We start from the raw sequence: 17,678 nt of genomic DNA on the forward strand, positions 1-17,678 counted from the left end.
ACAACAATGTTGGTCATGATAACATGGCATACATATACAGTTAATAAATAGCATTTATTAAACTGTATTATATTGTTCTGGTTGTTTATAAATTTCATAATTGTATGTATATTTATATTGAAGATTCCACAAAGATCAATCTGGGAAGTGCCCTCTAGAGGAGATGAAATCACCTTCATTTTGGGTGTAGATTGTCGAAGGTCAAAGTCACTCAGTCTTGAAAGATGAAATCATCTAAGAACCTTAATCCTTTTAGGAAACAATTTCAACTGTTGATGCAATATCTAACACTTCACAAGAAGCATCCCTTTCCTAATGAAAGTCATTTGTGTATCTACAGCGACTGTTGCCCTGGGGATTTTCAGGGGGATATGTTATCTCTGGTAGTTATCTCATTAAAAATAAGAAGATCTGATAAGTTGTGCTGTATTGAGAATGGTACATTAGAATATTGCATCTCCAAACTTTCTATTACTGAACTGCTGTTATGTTCTTCAATAATTCCTAATGGGAATACATTAAAGAGCAGAAAATTCAAAACTTTTTTCATAAATAGTAAAAAACTTATATCAGTTGCATAATGGATACATCTCCACATTGTCTACGAGACTGTATAACCACAGGTTCTGAAGAATAGCGTGTGACAGTCATGTGATTAGGATGTATAATGAGCCTGAAATTGATGCTGCAGACAAAAGCATGTCTTAATCTTGAGATGCTTAGCTTCATGGGAGTTGGCCTGGGGCCGCCTTGGCCAATCGGTAAAGGCGTCTGACACGGTGTACAATCGCTAGCTCTCCATCATCACTGGGTTGTGGGTTTGAGGCCTACACCAGGCAGTCCCAAGGTACGTGCCATAAGTAAGGTTTTCCTCCGGGTACTTCAGTTTTCCTCTACCACCAAAACCTGGCTCATTCTTAAATGACCATAGCTATTAATTATATATAAAGGACTTTTAAGACGTAAAACACAAACAAACAAACATCATGGGAATTGTTTAAAAATAAAAAAAAATAGGAATTTTCGGAAGATGATGTGATCAAACTGTACTGTTGATCGTAAAGCATGTGGTTATTTACAATGTACTTTTGGGGATGGTTCAGGTAATTGTGACATAAATGGTGACACCAGGCAAGTGTAATTACATGAAGACCTGCATGGATTATAAGTCGACCAAATGAAGCTACAGCTTACACTTTGGCCATACACATACGTATGACTTGACTATACACGTCACTGATAATCTAATATCTAACTGATCACGCTTCAACATACGGGGAGTGGGAGATCCAACGTTCATGCAAAGAGTTCAGTGGAGTGAGTTCTCAGTGATGCCCAGCAGATCACGCTTCAGTTCACCTGTGCAGGTTTATAAAGGACAAAGTTTGAGACCTGCAGATCATACTGCATTATATTATATTAGGCAACTTAAAGATGAGTCCCCTAACTATCTGATACAATACCATCACTGATATAAGCCCTTACTATAAGGGGCCGTGGTGTCCAAGTGGTTAAGGCGTCTGACATTCTGCTACCATGCATTAGCCCTCCACCACTGGGTTGCGGGTTCGAGACCTGCGTGGGGCAGTCGCCAGGTACTGGCCGTTGGTCGGTGTTTTTTCTCTTGGAACTCCAGCTTTCCTCCACCACCAAAACCTGGCACGTCCTTAAATGACCATAGCTGTTAATTTGACATAAAACACAAACAAACCAAAGAATGCCCTGCAGCATTGGGGTTTATTCAACACCTAGGGTATTTTTCTATTCCTTCCTTCTTGTATATGTACCTACTCCTTATTTTCACTCAGTCTCTCTAGCCTCCTTGATTGGTTAGCTGCCTGTTGTTACAATAAAGTGGCTTGGTTGAGTGTCTTGCTTAGTGACTGTTGGCAGATTTCAGGGAGATGTCACCTTAGCCCATTCACCCCTGAGGACACATTTGAACTCTTCCAAATCATTGGTTGGAATAGTTCTTTATGAAATTTTAGGGGTGAATGAGTTAAACTACCCTGTAGTGGCCCTGTCCTTAGGAGACACCTTCTTCATATGTACACTAAATACACAGACAAATCATGTTTAAATCACATATCAGGGGTGCAAGAACACATCAGTTAACTAGTAGTTGTCCCGCAATATTCAGATTCATGGTTCTCTTCTGTGTATATATTCTAGAATGGAAAAATGCATATGGTTGCTTCCTTGAAAGACTTGAAAGCCTTGGAGCACCTGAAGTCCTTTATTTGGATCACACGAATTCAAAACATTCATTGGTTTGGTTTCAAAGGACCATGGTCAGCTTATGCCATACCGCAGCATCCGTCGTCTGTCGTCCGTCCGTCAACTTTTCCTTTAAAATGCAACTAGTCCTGATCGGTCAAGTAGATTTTGACTAAATTTGGTCTGGAGCATCCTTAGGCCAAGGGGTCTCAATTTTGTATAAATGATGGGTGTGGCTCCACTGGGGGCAGAGGGGTGGGTCCCAATAAGGGAAATAGAGGTAAAACCTTTAAAATCCTTCTTCTACCATGGCGATTAAGGAATTTTATCCTAATTTAGTCTGGAGCATTCTAGGGCAAAAGGGACTCAATTTCGTATAAACAGTGAGTGTGACCCTTCTTGGGGCAGAAGGGAGGGGCCCAATAGGGGAAACATAGCAAATTCTTCAAAATCCTTCTACTACTTTAAGAATGACAGGATTTTGTCCAAATTTGGTATGAAGCATCCTTTGGTGAAGGGGAACCAATTTTGTATAAATGGTGGGTATGACCCCCCTAGGGGCATAGGGGTGAGGCTCTGTTTGAAATTTGTTCTGGCTTTATCTCAAGTACTGGAGGGATCTTTCTGAAATTTCATATGTACTTACAGCACCTACCATGGAGTGATATATCTTTACTTCATACCAATTATTTCAACATATTCAGGTGAGCGATACAGGCCCTCTGGGCCTCTTGTTTGTATTTTACAACCTATTAACAGATATGGTCATTTAAGGACGTGCCAGTTTTGATGGTGGGGGAAAGCTGGAGTTCCCAGAGAAAAAACCACCGACCAACGGCCAATACCTGGCGACTGCCCCACATAGGTCTTGAACCCGTGACCCAGTGGTGGAGGTCTAGTGGTATCAGAATGTCAGAAACCTTAACCACCTGGCCGCTGCAGTTCCTTTGGTCTATTAATGTTGTTTACATATTTTGGCTAAGCATAATTTCCTCTTTCTTTCAAATATCAAAACAGCTCTGCCTGCAAAACGACAACTTGTAATGAATGCATTGGCAATGAGAAATGCTGCTGTTCCATTAAGCGAGCTTTGTTTTAGACCTGTCCCCTAATGCTTTCCTTTACGGGAAGGTTCGTCCCTATTGATCTGGAGTCAGTTATGAGTATACATGGTATTCCTTCATCATTAACCCTTTGATTTCCTTGTCTGTTATGTAGAATAATGGAAAGGAGTGGTTTGGCAGATTTATTTATTGGAATTGATCAAGTATTGATTGTATATATGTACACCAGAGTGTACTTGTGACCTCGGCAGGGTGAGGCTGTATGGCAGAGAAGCTAGTGTTCGTCAAAGTGAGACTCAATGGCCCAGAAGTGTGGTTTGATTAAGGTGCAGCTCTATTGCCCAGAGAACTTTTAGTTTATTACAGTTCAGCATTATGGTGGGCTAGAAGTGTGTGTTAACTCATTCGAATTCACCCCTGAAGACACATTTGAACTCTTCCAATTCAAAGGTTGGAATAGTTCATCATGAAATGTCAGGGGTGGATGAGTTAATTAAAATGAGGCTGTTGTATGATGGCCTTTCTTTGGAAAACAGTCTTGAATTTTACCCCAGACAAGATGGTTGAAGAGTCAGCTATATTACATAATGCTGTAATTAATCTGTTAAGGAATTGCATGGTTACAATCGCTGTCAGGGATTAAAGGATAATAACTTGTAGTACCAGAGATTAGGATGGTTTGGGTTTCTATAATACCATATATCTTATATGGTCATGTGGCCATGGTTTATCTTATCAGGTATGGGTATTTTAAGTCTGGAAAAAGGTCAAAGTTCGACATAATAAGGAAACATGTGATATATTTGTTTTCCATGTATTGGTACATGTGTAGTATATGTCTTGATTAGGTAGGTAAGTCAAAGGTAGGTTTTACGTTTTGATTTAAAATATGTAATGTTAAACACTAGATTGTATTTTAACTCATTCACCCCTGAAATGTCATAATGAACTATTCCAACCTTTGCATTGGAAGAGTTCAAATGTGTCTTCAAGGGTGAAAGAGTTAACTGTGGTTCAAATCATTAGACTAGATTCGGAAATTTAAATGCTTTTTTATTGTTGACATTTCTGCTCATTTTACTTTCACTTATTATAGATCAATACCACAAATCATGATAATATATGTGCTGATGGACAAAGAAATATGTATAATCTATATTGGCATAGAAATATATCAGTATCACTGACACAATGAAATATGTGTTGAAACAAAACTGAAATTTATATTGACATAGAAATATAACGGTTCACTGACACAATGAAATACGCAATTGACAAGCTGTATGGATACACTGACAGATGTATTGACACATTGAAATATACACAGACAATTACTGAAACATATATCCATTGATGTACAGGAGTTTGAATTGACTCCATCTAAAATATCTAGGTATTTAATTATTGACACATTGAAATATACATTGGTACACAGGCCGAATAATTAGTGTTGTACATGTACACACATCATAGATATATTTATTTATCGACAAATCAAAATATGTATTGATACTGTGAAATATATTTTGGTACACTTAAATACCTATTGACACACTGAAATATCTTATATTACGGAATCAGATTCATCAGTTTGGTGTGAATAGTAATTGCTAAGTTTGTATTAAATACAAACAGTAATTAAAAACTTAATACTTTTTGAGCTTTCGAAAAGGTATATGTTTCCTTTGTCAAGCAAAGGGTCAAATGACTGATGTCTGGACTCTAAACTGCTAAGAACCCCCATGTATAGTCACAATATTGAAATAAATGTGTATGTATTGAGACACAAATATATGTATTTGAGTGTGTACCTGTCTATTGGTACACATTTAACTCATTCACCCCTGAAATTTCATAATGAACTATTCCGAACTTTGAATTGGAAGAGTTCAAATGTGTCTTCAGGGGTGAATCATGAGTTAAATATAGGATATATATTGTTGTTGATTGGCTAATTAAAATATCTATTGCAGCAACTCAGATGATGCAAACATTTTTACACTATAAATATTTGAGTTTTAAAGTAAAAAAATGAAAATTTGCTGTAGAATTACTTTTTACTTTGCTTACCGGTAAGTAAAAGGTTTTAAAAGGAGAATCATCACACCATATGTTCCAAAAATTAACCTTCTCCCATCAATCTCACTCACTCTCTCTATATGCATCAGCAAATGTGGGTTGTTACATGCCATATTGGATCCCCAATATGCTGATAAGATTAACCCTTTCACCCTCCGTAACTTTAGTAGACTCTACCATACATTGATCTGGATGAGTCCATTATGGTCTACAGTGGTGAAAGGGTTAAATTCACTTTGGTAACATCTAGGTGTGGAGAGACAGGACTGCTGACTACACATAGGATTTTCTGTGTTACATGTGTTGTGAACATGTGGACAAAATCTCCTTAAATTTGTACACTAAATTGTTTTACCCTGGATATGAAATCCCACATACATTTGTCAAAAAAGGGAGAATGTCAAATATATAAAAATGACTTAAAAAAATATGAACAATAAGGAAAAACTCTTCTTAAGTTACCAGTAGTGTCATTGAAATTCTCAATTATGATGATGATAGAGTGATTGCTATTTCTATTACGAGTTATATTGATGTTCAAGGGAATGTTATGGCACTAATATTGGTTATAAAGGATGGTTGGGTGAAATTGAGACCATTGATTGTTGTAATCAATTATATATGGCAGTATTAATGTAAGGGTAGTGAAACCTTTCAACAATGAAACTTCTGTCCATAAAATAGTAATATGATACAACTGTAAATTTTGCAACTTTCACTTTCATTGCAGTGCTTCCATGCCCCACCAGTTATTGATTACTTGTTGGTCTTTGTGAAAATACATGTGCCTTCTGTTGAAGAATATAAGATGCTACAGTTTGTAATAATTGATATCTCTATCAAAGAAAGACTAAAACTATAGTATAAAAATAGTGACTGATACAAACTACAGCTACCATTTGATATTTGAAACAGGTGACTTTAAAATGAGAAAATTTGGCGAGCAATTTTGGTATATAAATGGCTCCCAGCAGACATCTACTCTAGCGTCCTTGGAATGTATGTTACTGTGATAACTGATTATTAGTATTTTATCATTGATAAAAAAAAAAGTATGTCACCTGATCATATTTGATCATAAATCATTCCCATTACTTAATGGAGTTTAAACATTCTTGTCGGTTTCATTTGTTCAAACTGAGTAACCCATCGTATAGACCTGCAGATAACTCTGTGGAATACTTTTGAACACCATCTAATAAGTGAAAATGAAAGGGAAAATGGAAGAGGGTATGAAATGTCTCAAGAATGGACATCAGCCCACACATGTAGAAAAAAGGATCAGTCTCAACATTAATGTGAAAAAGGGCTTTAAGAGGAAATAAAAGACTGTGGAAATTGACAATTAGAATGCTTTTTTTTCTCTTTAGAAAATTCCATAGCCAGCTTCTTTTGGATGAAAATTTTGGTCCATGTGGTTTCAGAATGTTTTTTTCCCTATTAGAGAAAACCATAAAGCCAGCTTCTGTCGGATGAAAATTTTGGTCCATTTGGTTTCAGAATGTTTTTTTCCCCCATTAGAGAAAACCATAAAGCCAGCTTCTGTCGGATGAAAATTTTGGTCCATTTGGTTTCATAATGTTTTTTTCCCCATTAGAGAAAACCATAAAGCCAGCTTCTGTCGGATGAAAATTTTGGTCCATGTGGTTTCAGAATGTTTTTTTCCCCATTAGAGAAAACCATATAGCCAGCTTCTTTTGGATGAAAATGTTGGTCCATGTGGTTTCCAGTTTAGATCTATTTCAAATGCGTTTTGCTTTTCTAGATATTTACATATGCTAATAATCTGGTGTATTGTAGCTGACAGTGTCTGTTTACTCTGTTTGACAGCCGGACCAGAGTAAGATGCTTGACTACCTCCAGGTACAGCACTGAACCCGGACCCCGTGCCACGCCCACTCACTGCCAATTAACCCCCAGTGACACACCCACCAGTTACAGTCATGGCCACCTCTCCTCAAAACAGTGAGTAACATTTTCTTACATAATTTGATTTCAGAGATGTCTAGCCATAGCAGTCAGTGACTGACTCAAAACGTTGTGTCGGGATAAAACAGAGGTTTCTGTAATGTAGTCATGAAAATGCTAAACTTAATTCATACATATTTGGCAAAGTCAGCATATTATTTATTGATTATGTATTTAATTAATTTGTGTTCATAATGGCATGACTGTTTACTCTTTCACCCCAAAAATTTTGTAATGAACTATTCCAACCTTTGAATTGGAAGAGTTCAAATGTGTATTTAGGGGTGAATGAATTAAAAAAAAAAATCTGTTAAATCCTTATAATGTATTTACATTCTAAATAATAGCTGTGGGCCATTTTATGCAAACAGTTCACAAAATATTTCTTTATTTTGTGGTACATGGCTGAGGTCAATGAAACAATATTGACAGAACAGCGTTCTAACAATCTTAGTCACTTAACTGATTCAAAGCTGGCGTTATTTAGAGCAGACTATCATCTGTAACGTCATATTGGCAAATATGAAAATGATGGCATTACCAAATCATGGAACACTACTTGCATTCATAGTGCCATGAATGCAACTGCAATTTGGTTAGTTCATAAAGTTGGTTTATATATTAATATGTTTGGAAACCATCCCAACTGCCTTCATATTGTAACTACCCCGTGCTGGTAACATGATGTATTACTTCTTGAAATACTAAATTTGATGCATCAACTTTGTGAGGGAGCTTGGCTGTACTGTCTAGAAAGAAGGGCCACGCTTTTATATCGAGACACCAGTGTTTGGGAGACTCACAACTTGATTGTGTCTGATATGGTGTCATCCTCATTTATAGACTACTTAAAGACCAACTTACTGGAAAGATTGTCACTATCTTATGACACAAATGTTTCAGCGACCAATTATTTCTTCTATTATTTTGGTTCGAAAGATGTGATTTCTTTCTGGATGTAAGAAATGTCTTTTTTTCTCTCTAATTCTAGGCTAGATACTGTTCTATAAGGTTCTATAAGGTATTAAGAATGATAAAAAAAATCCCATTAAACTGTTGCGATCTCTAAGTAAAGATGCGAATTAGCCGACATTATCCGAAAGAAAATCATCCAGATGGGTGAATGTAGGACTTCAACATGATGTTATCAGATTACTTAAATGATCCGCTTTGCCTAATACCCAGACCTACCGAAGGAAGTAACTCATTCTTCAATTTCCTGTGCTTAGACTTGCAGATAATTACGGTACAAAACTTGGCACACAAAATGTGTCGGAGAGATTGCCTTGGTAACAGCGTTTGTTCGGCCAAATAGTTCGACTCATGTAGATTTGTATGCATCTGAAAGTGTAAATATGCATTTTAAATTTCAGAAGACAGCTGGTAAAACTATTATTTCCTTTTGCGATATCTGTTATTGATTTCTGTCGGTAAGTGAGGACAAATCCTAGGGGACTTGCTGGTTTGTTACGCAGACTGTAGAAACAATACATTTCAGGTCTCAAATTTTGTATGTGACCTAGGTTTATGTTGAGAAACATGATTTGCATGGCTATCTTTAAATTAGCACTATCATGTACTTCAATCTAGATATCTTATATCAATGTTCTCATGAGGAACAGAAAATTGTTTGTACATATAGAAGTTACACTATGTTACATGTTTTGTGGTACTCCGGCTTTCCTCCACCACCAAAACCTGGCAAGTCGTTAAATGCATGACCATATATAGCTGTTAATAGGACATAAAACACAAACAAACCAAACTGTGGTGTCAGCTTTTTATTATTCTAGATTGTCCTGATCCTGAACGAGGCTAATCTATACAAGTAGCAGTCCTGGAAAATGTTGTAACTGAATTAATGCATATGATTATGCAAAGAAGTCAAACATTTCTGAGTTGAGTTGACCAAAGGGTTGTGGGTTCGAATTACGTCATGGCACCGTGTTGTATCTTTGAGCAAGATACTTTACTTAGCTTGTTCCAGTCTACTCAGCTGTAAATAAGTAAGTGGTTGGGCAGTGCTAGAATTGTTGAATGCTAGCTGTGAGCACCGAAATGGCAGCACTTGGCTGTTTGCTCCGGAGGGAGTTGAGAAAGATGTTGGCTGATTGAAAAGGCCCTATATGATATAACCACGGATAATCATTTGTGAACCGCTTTGAGACGACCTACAAACTAGGATGTAATAAAGCGGTATATCAGAACCTCAAATTGTTATTATTATTATTAAGTGTCTACAGGGTTTTGAAAATGGATGAGATCAATATTTTTGTACCACGGTATCTTCAAAAAAACCTTGAGAAAGTCTTTGAAGTCTAGAAATGCTATCTCGTTTCAAGTATATGATCATTTGAAAGTCATTGAAGTATTATGCTGAACACTTTCTGACAGAAGTGGATTAACTCATTCACTCCTGAAATTTCATAATGAACTATTCCAACCTATGAATTGGAAGAGTTAAAATGTGTTTTCAGGGGTGAATGCAGTCGAGTTAAAGCAAAATTTCCTTGTGAAATAAGCCTTTGATATAGATACTCTAATGGTAGGAATAATTGATTTTTTTTGGTTCTGATTTGGAAGAGGTATTTTATTGTACAGTTTTTATCACTGGTCTCAAAATTGTTTGGCACTATCATTTGGTAGATGTACAAAGACATTATATCTGCCGTTAAACATGAGCGTGTTTTATCACGAAGCTTTGTTTTCCATCAGACATGTATTTTCTGGTGTACATTATGACAGGTTTAACAGTATGTATGTATCCGAGTCTCGTAGGAATTCATACGCACAGCGTATAATCAGGTTTTACTTGGCAGATATCGGTAACAGCTTCAACTTTTCAGTCTCGCTTTCCTATTTAAAAATCACACATCATCTTCTACAAGTCTGCTGACTGAACTTTCGATGTTGTTTTTTTTTATACAAAAGAGAATTTGTTTACATAGAGAAATTACAAATTTGTTCAAATGATAGTTGTGTATTTACATTTGCGCTGCAACCCACTATATGAACATTACCAGCAGAAATGCATTTCATTTGAGTATGAAAGGAAAACTCTCGTGACATAACAAGTGGTTTACTTATGAAGTCAAAGATTAACCTTGTTCAATGAGAGTCTTGTCGCTTCACTTCGGATAACATGGAGAATGCTCCTGTGTCAAACACTCAAATGACGACGGTTAATTATTGGTGCCAATTTTAGTTAAATAGAGCTATTCCACCAATATCGTTTAAAGGACGACGCATATACAAAACGTGAAAACGCAGTAAATAAATAAATAATTTAAGAACTAATAAATAAAATTAAACAATTATTCTATAGTAAAATGTAAATATATGGATTGAACAGCGTTTTTTTTAATTTTCATGCTGGTATGAATGTAAATCGGTTACATCCATATTAAATATGAGCATGCAGTCTTCAAGCAATATGGATGTAACCAATTTGCGTTCATACCGGCATGAACATTTTAAAAGCGTCGTTCAATCCATATATATATATACATGTCTACAGTGACCACACTGTACCAGCTGTGTACCACATATAATATCTTCTAACACTTCTGTTTGTAATATTGGGATTTGTTTTGGATTAAAACCATGGTATATCCATTTAGTTTTACCTAAATCTTTAAAAATGCAACATATTTCTTGTTGTTGCCCTTGACAGCAGGGTATTGCACATTTTGTCTTTGCCTGTTTCACCAATACCAGACTGAAATACTGCTCACGAGACTATATAGCTAAATGAGCACTGCCCCCTAGGACATAGCAAAAGAGTGCAACAATCGGATCACAGAGAATGTGCAATGACACAACCAATGTCATTATGTAGATTCCAGCTTCAAACAAAGTCGGGAGAATATAGAATTAACCTTGTACATCCTTCCTGTCTCAGTTTACAACGCATATCTGGGATACTTTTTCATATAAGTGGACATTGCATTTAGTATGTGGGTAAATCATGAAGAAGGGCTGTGTGAGCTAGATACCAAAGTAGTAAATTTGACCTTTGACCCATTTACAGGTTTCCAAAGTATATTTCAGCCCCTGTTCTGTGTATGGTCTTTAGACTATGTATGTACCTGTAACAGGAGAAAGAGAAATGCCAACGGCCAGACTGGGGTTTGAACCCGGGATCCTCCGAACTCTAGATGGACGCTCTACCAATTCAGCTACCAGCTGGTCGTCGACAATCAACCCAGTCCAGTTTTGCTATATTCTTCCCTCCTTTTTCCAAGTGTTCGCCCCCTAAGACATTACTTTTTACAACCCAGACTTGAGTGTCCCCTTACTAAGCATCCACCCACTGCTAGTGAAACAAGGGTTGGCAATCTTGCCAACTTTGTAACAGGAGAAAGAGAGATGAAATGGCCAGACCAGGGTTCGAACCTGGGACCCTCTGAACTCTAGACTGATGCTCTATATATAGCTAGCAGTTGAGCTGCCTGGTCACTGACTCAGTCCAGTTCCACTACATACCTACCTGGTCACTGACTCAGTCCAGTTCCACTACATATACCTACCTGGCCACTGACTCAATCCAGTTCCACTACATACCTACCTGGTCACTGATTCAGTCCAGTTCCACTACATACCTACCTGGTCACTGACTCAGTCCAGTTCCACTACATACCAGTAGTTATATGTGGTATACCAAAATGGGGTACTGCATCCTTATTTGACTGGTTTCCTTGACAACAAGAACCAAAAAACATGTTTACAGAGCATGTTTTGGCCAGTGTTTCGCATAGTATGTGATGTGTGTACATGTGTGGAGGGGGACTGGGGATGTCCACACTTAAGCTCTGTAGTTAATTAAGTTACTATGCAAGGTGTTTTAGATGCTCTAGCTAAAATCTGTAAGTTTATCGTTCAAGGCTGAAGCTATTTTGTTGCTGTCCAGAACAATTTCTACAAATTGATATTTTGTAAACTTTTCAATTTAATTATTGGTGTCACATAGATGGAATTTATCACCAGTGACACGTTTGAATATTATATCAGAACTTGATGTAAAGCAGGAGTCCTTCTTTTATTATATATTTCACCATGAATAAAACATAGCTAACTTTCACAATAGTGACATGAAGTAGTAATTTCAGATTTATATATTACATGTAATATTTTATTGCTTGGCATGTTTCCCACAGAACATTGGAAGTATATGCACATTCTTCATCAGCTGTAAAGAGAGGACTCCTGGGAATTTCATTGAACAGAAATTTCAGATCTGAACATGGTCATTGATAAAATATCTTACGCTAGTTTAAATCTTTATATATATATGGTATATACTACAATACCCTCAAATATTTTTTTGATAATTTTACGCAAGCACTATTACCATGTGAAACAATCTTTTTATAAAAAGATATATTTCGTAAATCAAGTTTAGCCTACATACATATAATATGTAATATTGCCCTGATGTTTTGAGAAATAGAAATAGAAGAAATAAACAATTAATTTATTTGGTATGATATATTACAGTCAGGATGTTGAGTCCGAGAACAAATGACATTTTTTTCTCATAAGGATTCTTTGTGATTTTGTCAGATCGGATATGCGTTCAAAGCGTTTTGGAGACTCAGATTCAGGGGCGAAAATCCCCGATGTGTGTGTCTGGATTGTTGATTAAGTTAGACGTATTCTAGCTGTCCAGACAGTTATGCTGTCATCGGCAGGGATCAATAAGACAGACAAATGTTTTCTTCTTCAGAAATACGCCAAACAAAACTGTCTGTGGGTTTACGATCATTGGTGTGTTGACATTTAGATTTGTATGAGGTTTCGTTAAGGTTTTAAATATTGGCAGTGTTAATATGATACTAAGGGGTACAGTGAAATGAAAAGTTTGTAGCTTGTTTCATTGTCAGAGATTGTACCAAATATTGTTATTTTATTTCCAGTTCTGGGAAGTTGAATTGCACCTTAACCCTTTCACCCCCATGTAACTTAAGTAGACTCTAGATCTGCCATGCATAATTGATATGGATGAGTCCATTGTGGTCTACAGCGATGAAAGGGTTAATTGAAAAGTTGGACAACCCTCTCTAATTGAAAAAAACCGATTCACCTAAACTTCTTCTACAGTGAATATGAAATAAATGTACCACACTTTTTTTTTGGGCCCAAGTTTTGTACATATAGAGTTACTGGTAATGACAAGCCTCTAATCTGTATACCTGATGCCCACAATTCATCTGATAAGCACACCTGAACTGAATCAGTTTTCAGATATTTCTTGATTATCTCTCGGGAAACACATTGAATTAGCCTATATCAGGAGCTATGTGAAAAAGTGATTTTTTTATGGTAATGCATGTATGTGGAAAAGCAATGTGATGAATAATAAAATATCATAGAATCTTCTGTAAAACTTTAAGCATAATAAAACCACATTAATGTGTGTAAAAGATGTGCATTGATAAGGTTGCCTTACAAGTGTCGGCTGTACGGAATTTTCCTTAAGCTCAGCGGTAGAGCATAATGGGCTGGAGAGCCAAGGGTCGCGGGTTCCAGCCCCAGCGACGGCACTTTCTTGATCAATATTCCTTGTCTTACTACAAACTGATGCCGTTGACCCTCCCTGTTCAAGGTGGGAGAACCCTTGGCAGGGAGTCAAAGAACCTGGGTTGGTATTTGAAAAAGGGGGGAATAGTGTAAAAGATGTGCATTGATCAGGTTGCCACACAAACGTCGGCTGTAGGGAATTTCCCTTAAGCTCAGCGGTAGAGCATCGGGCTGGAGAGCCAAGGGTCTCGGGTTCCAGCCCCAGTGACAGTACTATCTTTATCAATATTCCTCGTCCTATTTCAAATGCATTATGCTGGTCTGGTATGGTATGGTGCAGAGTAAATATTAATCAAGTTATGGTCGCAGAAAACCTGGGCAGTGGATTTTAATACATGTACTGTAATGATAAGTATTTAATCCAGTCATAAAGCATCAACAATGGATGTTATACAGGTAATCAGACACACATCAGGCAGGTAGCAACACCAAACTACAATCATCATACCTATATCTGCTAGTTTATAAATAAAATATTCATCACAAGTCACAAAAGGGAATCGGGATATATTTATAGAATGGTAAGTAAAATCCATATTGATTTGTTGCAGAGAAGAATCTGACGATTGATAAAATTACCAATCTACATTGGGTAAATCTTTATAGCAGCGGGTTTTGAATCTGATCTCTGGCAGAACAGAATGACTGGAAAGGTTAAATTTATAGGTATAACAAGACAGCTATCGAAGCAGATCCCATCAAATACATGTAACATTTGAATATTATTTTGATTAACATATGAACAATATTTTGATTCTGAGGAATATTTTGAATCTGAAGTTAATATCAGCTATTAATAAACTTTGTACTTGTGATAATTGTCGTTATTATTAAATTAATTGTGTGTGGTCTGCTCTATTTTCAATACAACAGTTCAGCTGAAACAGGTAGATGTCAATTATCATGACAATTATTTATCAAAAAACAGGAAAGAGAATAGTGTGTTTCCACCAGGAATCGAACCCTCAATATCCAGGTTCCTAGTCGTACGTTCTACCACTGAGCTAAAGGGAAATGCCCTCTAGCTCAAAGCTAGAAGGCGACGTTATTCTATGTACAATTAATATCTGCCACAATATAATTGAACAATTTGATTTTGAGGTAATTATCAGCTATTTATAAACTTTGTACTAGTGATAATTGTCGTTATAATTAAATTAATATTGTGTAGTCTGCTCTGTTTTCAATACAACAGTACACCTGAAACAGGTAGATGTCAATCATCATGTCAATCAGAATATAGGCAGCAATAAGAATACCGGTGAACATATGTATATGCAAAGGTAATTTTGGATGTAAACTACTAGTGTTTCATTAAGTGGGGCTGAGTTGTCAGAAAGTGCTTATCCTTCTGTAGATAACACTCCAACCCATCATCCCAGGCAATCCAATGTTGATTTGTTTAGGCAAGTTAGAGTTATCCCCCTTGCAACAGAAAAACTCATCAATAACAAAAATGACATTTAGTTTATGTGTAATTAATAAACCTTCTGAATTTAAAATGTCTGTGTAAATCTAAATTAGGAAAATACGATTTATGACAGATATTAGAATTAATAATGCAAATATGTGTTTTGTTTTTTTCACATTTGATGGATGTTTTATGTCCATATTTTGATTTCTTGTTACCTTACATTGGTAGGGTATAGACACTGAGTTGGAGTTGTCTCCCTTACATCAATCAATGGTGATAGCTAGATACTTATATATTGTATATGTATGGCTATCATTGCCTGTGATGAGGACTTTGATGTCAAGGCCATTGTCACTTAGAGGTTGGAGATAAGGCCAAGGTCATAAGTAAGAAGGTGATGCTGAGGTCAGTAGATCACAAATTAGAAGGTCAACTGGTAGGGCTGATGGAGTAAATACCTTCCGTTAAATACATATGCAAGACCATGCACACACTTGTGTTTTTCTAACGAATCAGAAAGCACAAATTTATTTCGCGCACTCATTAATATATACGTCTGCACAATAAATGAGTGCTTTCTGATTCGTTAGAAAAACACAAGTGTGTGGTCTTGCTTTTATCACATACCTTCCGTATTTGGTAGAGATCGATACAAAGATTTTATAAACTTTGATATTTTTTGCAAATACCAGGAACTTTTCAGTTCGCCATGACAAGGGGGTTCCCCAAAAAAGTAGTTCCGGCTAGTAGGTAAATACAACATTCCGTATTGCACATGTGCAATACAGAACGTTGAATTTCATGGTCTGAAAATTTCTTGTATTACTATAACAAGATTCAATAGGTATGTGTTAAAATTTTGTTTCAATGGAAAGTCCATTGTTTATTAAAAACTTGGAAGGCTACAAGCTTTATCAATATCATGAGACAGTTTCAAGCTACATTGCTGTAAGGGAATCATTGAATAGTTAATTAAAAACTTCAACAAAAAACAGTCAATTAAAATGAATTAGTACAAATATGCTGTTATATTTGATATAAAGAGAGATCATGTACTGTTACTGTAAGATGAACTCCTATGTCAGCTGTCCTGTCCACAGTTCTTGTATTTTATTCAACAATTTTCTATCATTTCTTCTGTTTGGTATACAAGTCAACACAGTCTTAACAATAAAGGAATATGTCTTATTTACTGCATGTGAGTGTCTAAAAGATTGAAGCAAATATGATCTAGCCACAGTGAGCCAGTTCTAAATCGAGATGAGGGGGCTCATAGACTTTCGCACATCTATGACCAAGTATTAAACAAAGCGTAGCTGAATCGAGTCATTTCGGTTCATATTTAACAACTGTTGTACATATACGCTTACAGCGTAGCCGAATTGACATTTTGTAGATAACTCGTACACATTTTACACCTTAATGTGTGCATACGCTTCACCGGTCATTTGTCTGATGAAGGTGATAGAGTACATACCGTACTAGTCATCAAAACTTCACCTAAAAAAACACGTATTGGTTGTGTAACAGGAACATTTCATAATGATCTAGTTTAATTTTTATGATGGTAAACTTCAATTGAATTTATTCTCAAGTTAAATGGTATCTACAAGTTACACTATATATTATTATTACCAATGTCGCTATGGTCAACTATTTGTTACTGACTGTTTAAAACGAAAAGTTCACAAAAATCACATTTTGCCATTCATTTGACTGAATTGTAGTTTGAAAATGGAAGTAATAAAAAAAACACCAGAAATCTGTAGGAGTCAAACTTAGGGACCTTTGTTTCAAAGCCTACACTTAACCCAATTGTGGCAATACAGGAATTAAATATGCACAGCATCAACATCGGTGTCCTATTTACAGGCCACGTAAAGCATATGAAATGTTAGACAGGGGGAGTTACTCTCAGTCAGAAATTTTCTTTCGGTTGCTTAAGGATCTTCTTTATTGAAGGGAGAATACTCCCAAGTCAATAAAACTCTGAGTGGAACTCTCCTTTACTTTAACTGATGCTGTGGTACTCTCTCCCTTAAGACAGAGTTGTTTGTTGATATAGTTCATATTTGGATAGAAAGTACATATGGACTCTTAATTCAATGCTTCTAATTCTTATTTTTATATAGAAAGCACATAAATTATTAAGTTGATGTTTGAAGATATTTTTTGTGTATTATTGAATTAAGACATTAAAAGTATTCTTATCAAAATTACTCGTAAAATTCATTTAGATGATATAATCATGTTAAATTTAATGAATTAGGAATTCTGATTTTGGATTCCTCATCAGAATAAATATCACTATGATTTGTTTCTGCTGTAAATGCCTGATAGGTCTGTTGCAGTACATA

The 17,678-nt window shown here is 36.2% G+C and overlaps 1 protein-coding gene across 1 annotated transcript in view; it reads left to right on the forward strand.

The window, feature by feature from the left end:
* LOC110449543 (protein Fe65 homolog) overlaps window positions 1-17,678 on the forward strand; it is a 159,995-nt gene that overhangs the window by 25,055 nt on the left and 117,262 nt on the right. Inside the window, exon 3 of the mRNA XM_021496490.1 lies at window positions 7,191-7,325. Coding sequence (XP_021352165.1) covers window positions 7,304-7,325 — 22 coding nt within the window. The 5' untranslated portion in view covers window positions 7,191-7,303. The remainder of the gene's footprint in view (window positions 1-7,190; window positions 7,326-17,678) is intronic.

This window comes from Mizuhopecten yessoensis, unplaced genomic scaffold (genome assembly GCF_002113885.1).
Source record: "Mizuhopecten yessoensis strain PY_sf001 unplaced genomic scaffold, ASM211388v2 scaffold4631, whole genome shotgun sequence".
Lineage (NCBI taxonomy): Eukaryota > Metazoa > Mollusca > Bivalvia > Pectinida > Pectinidae > Mizuhopecten > Mizuhopecten yessoensis.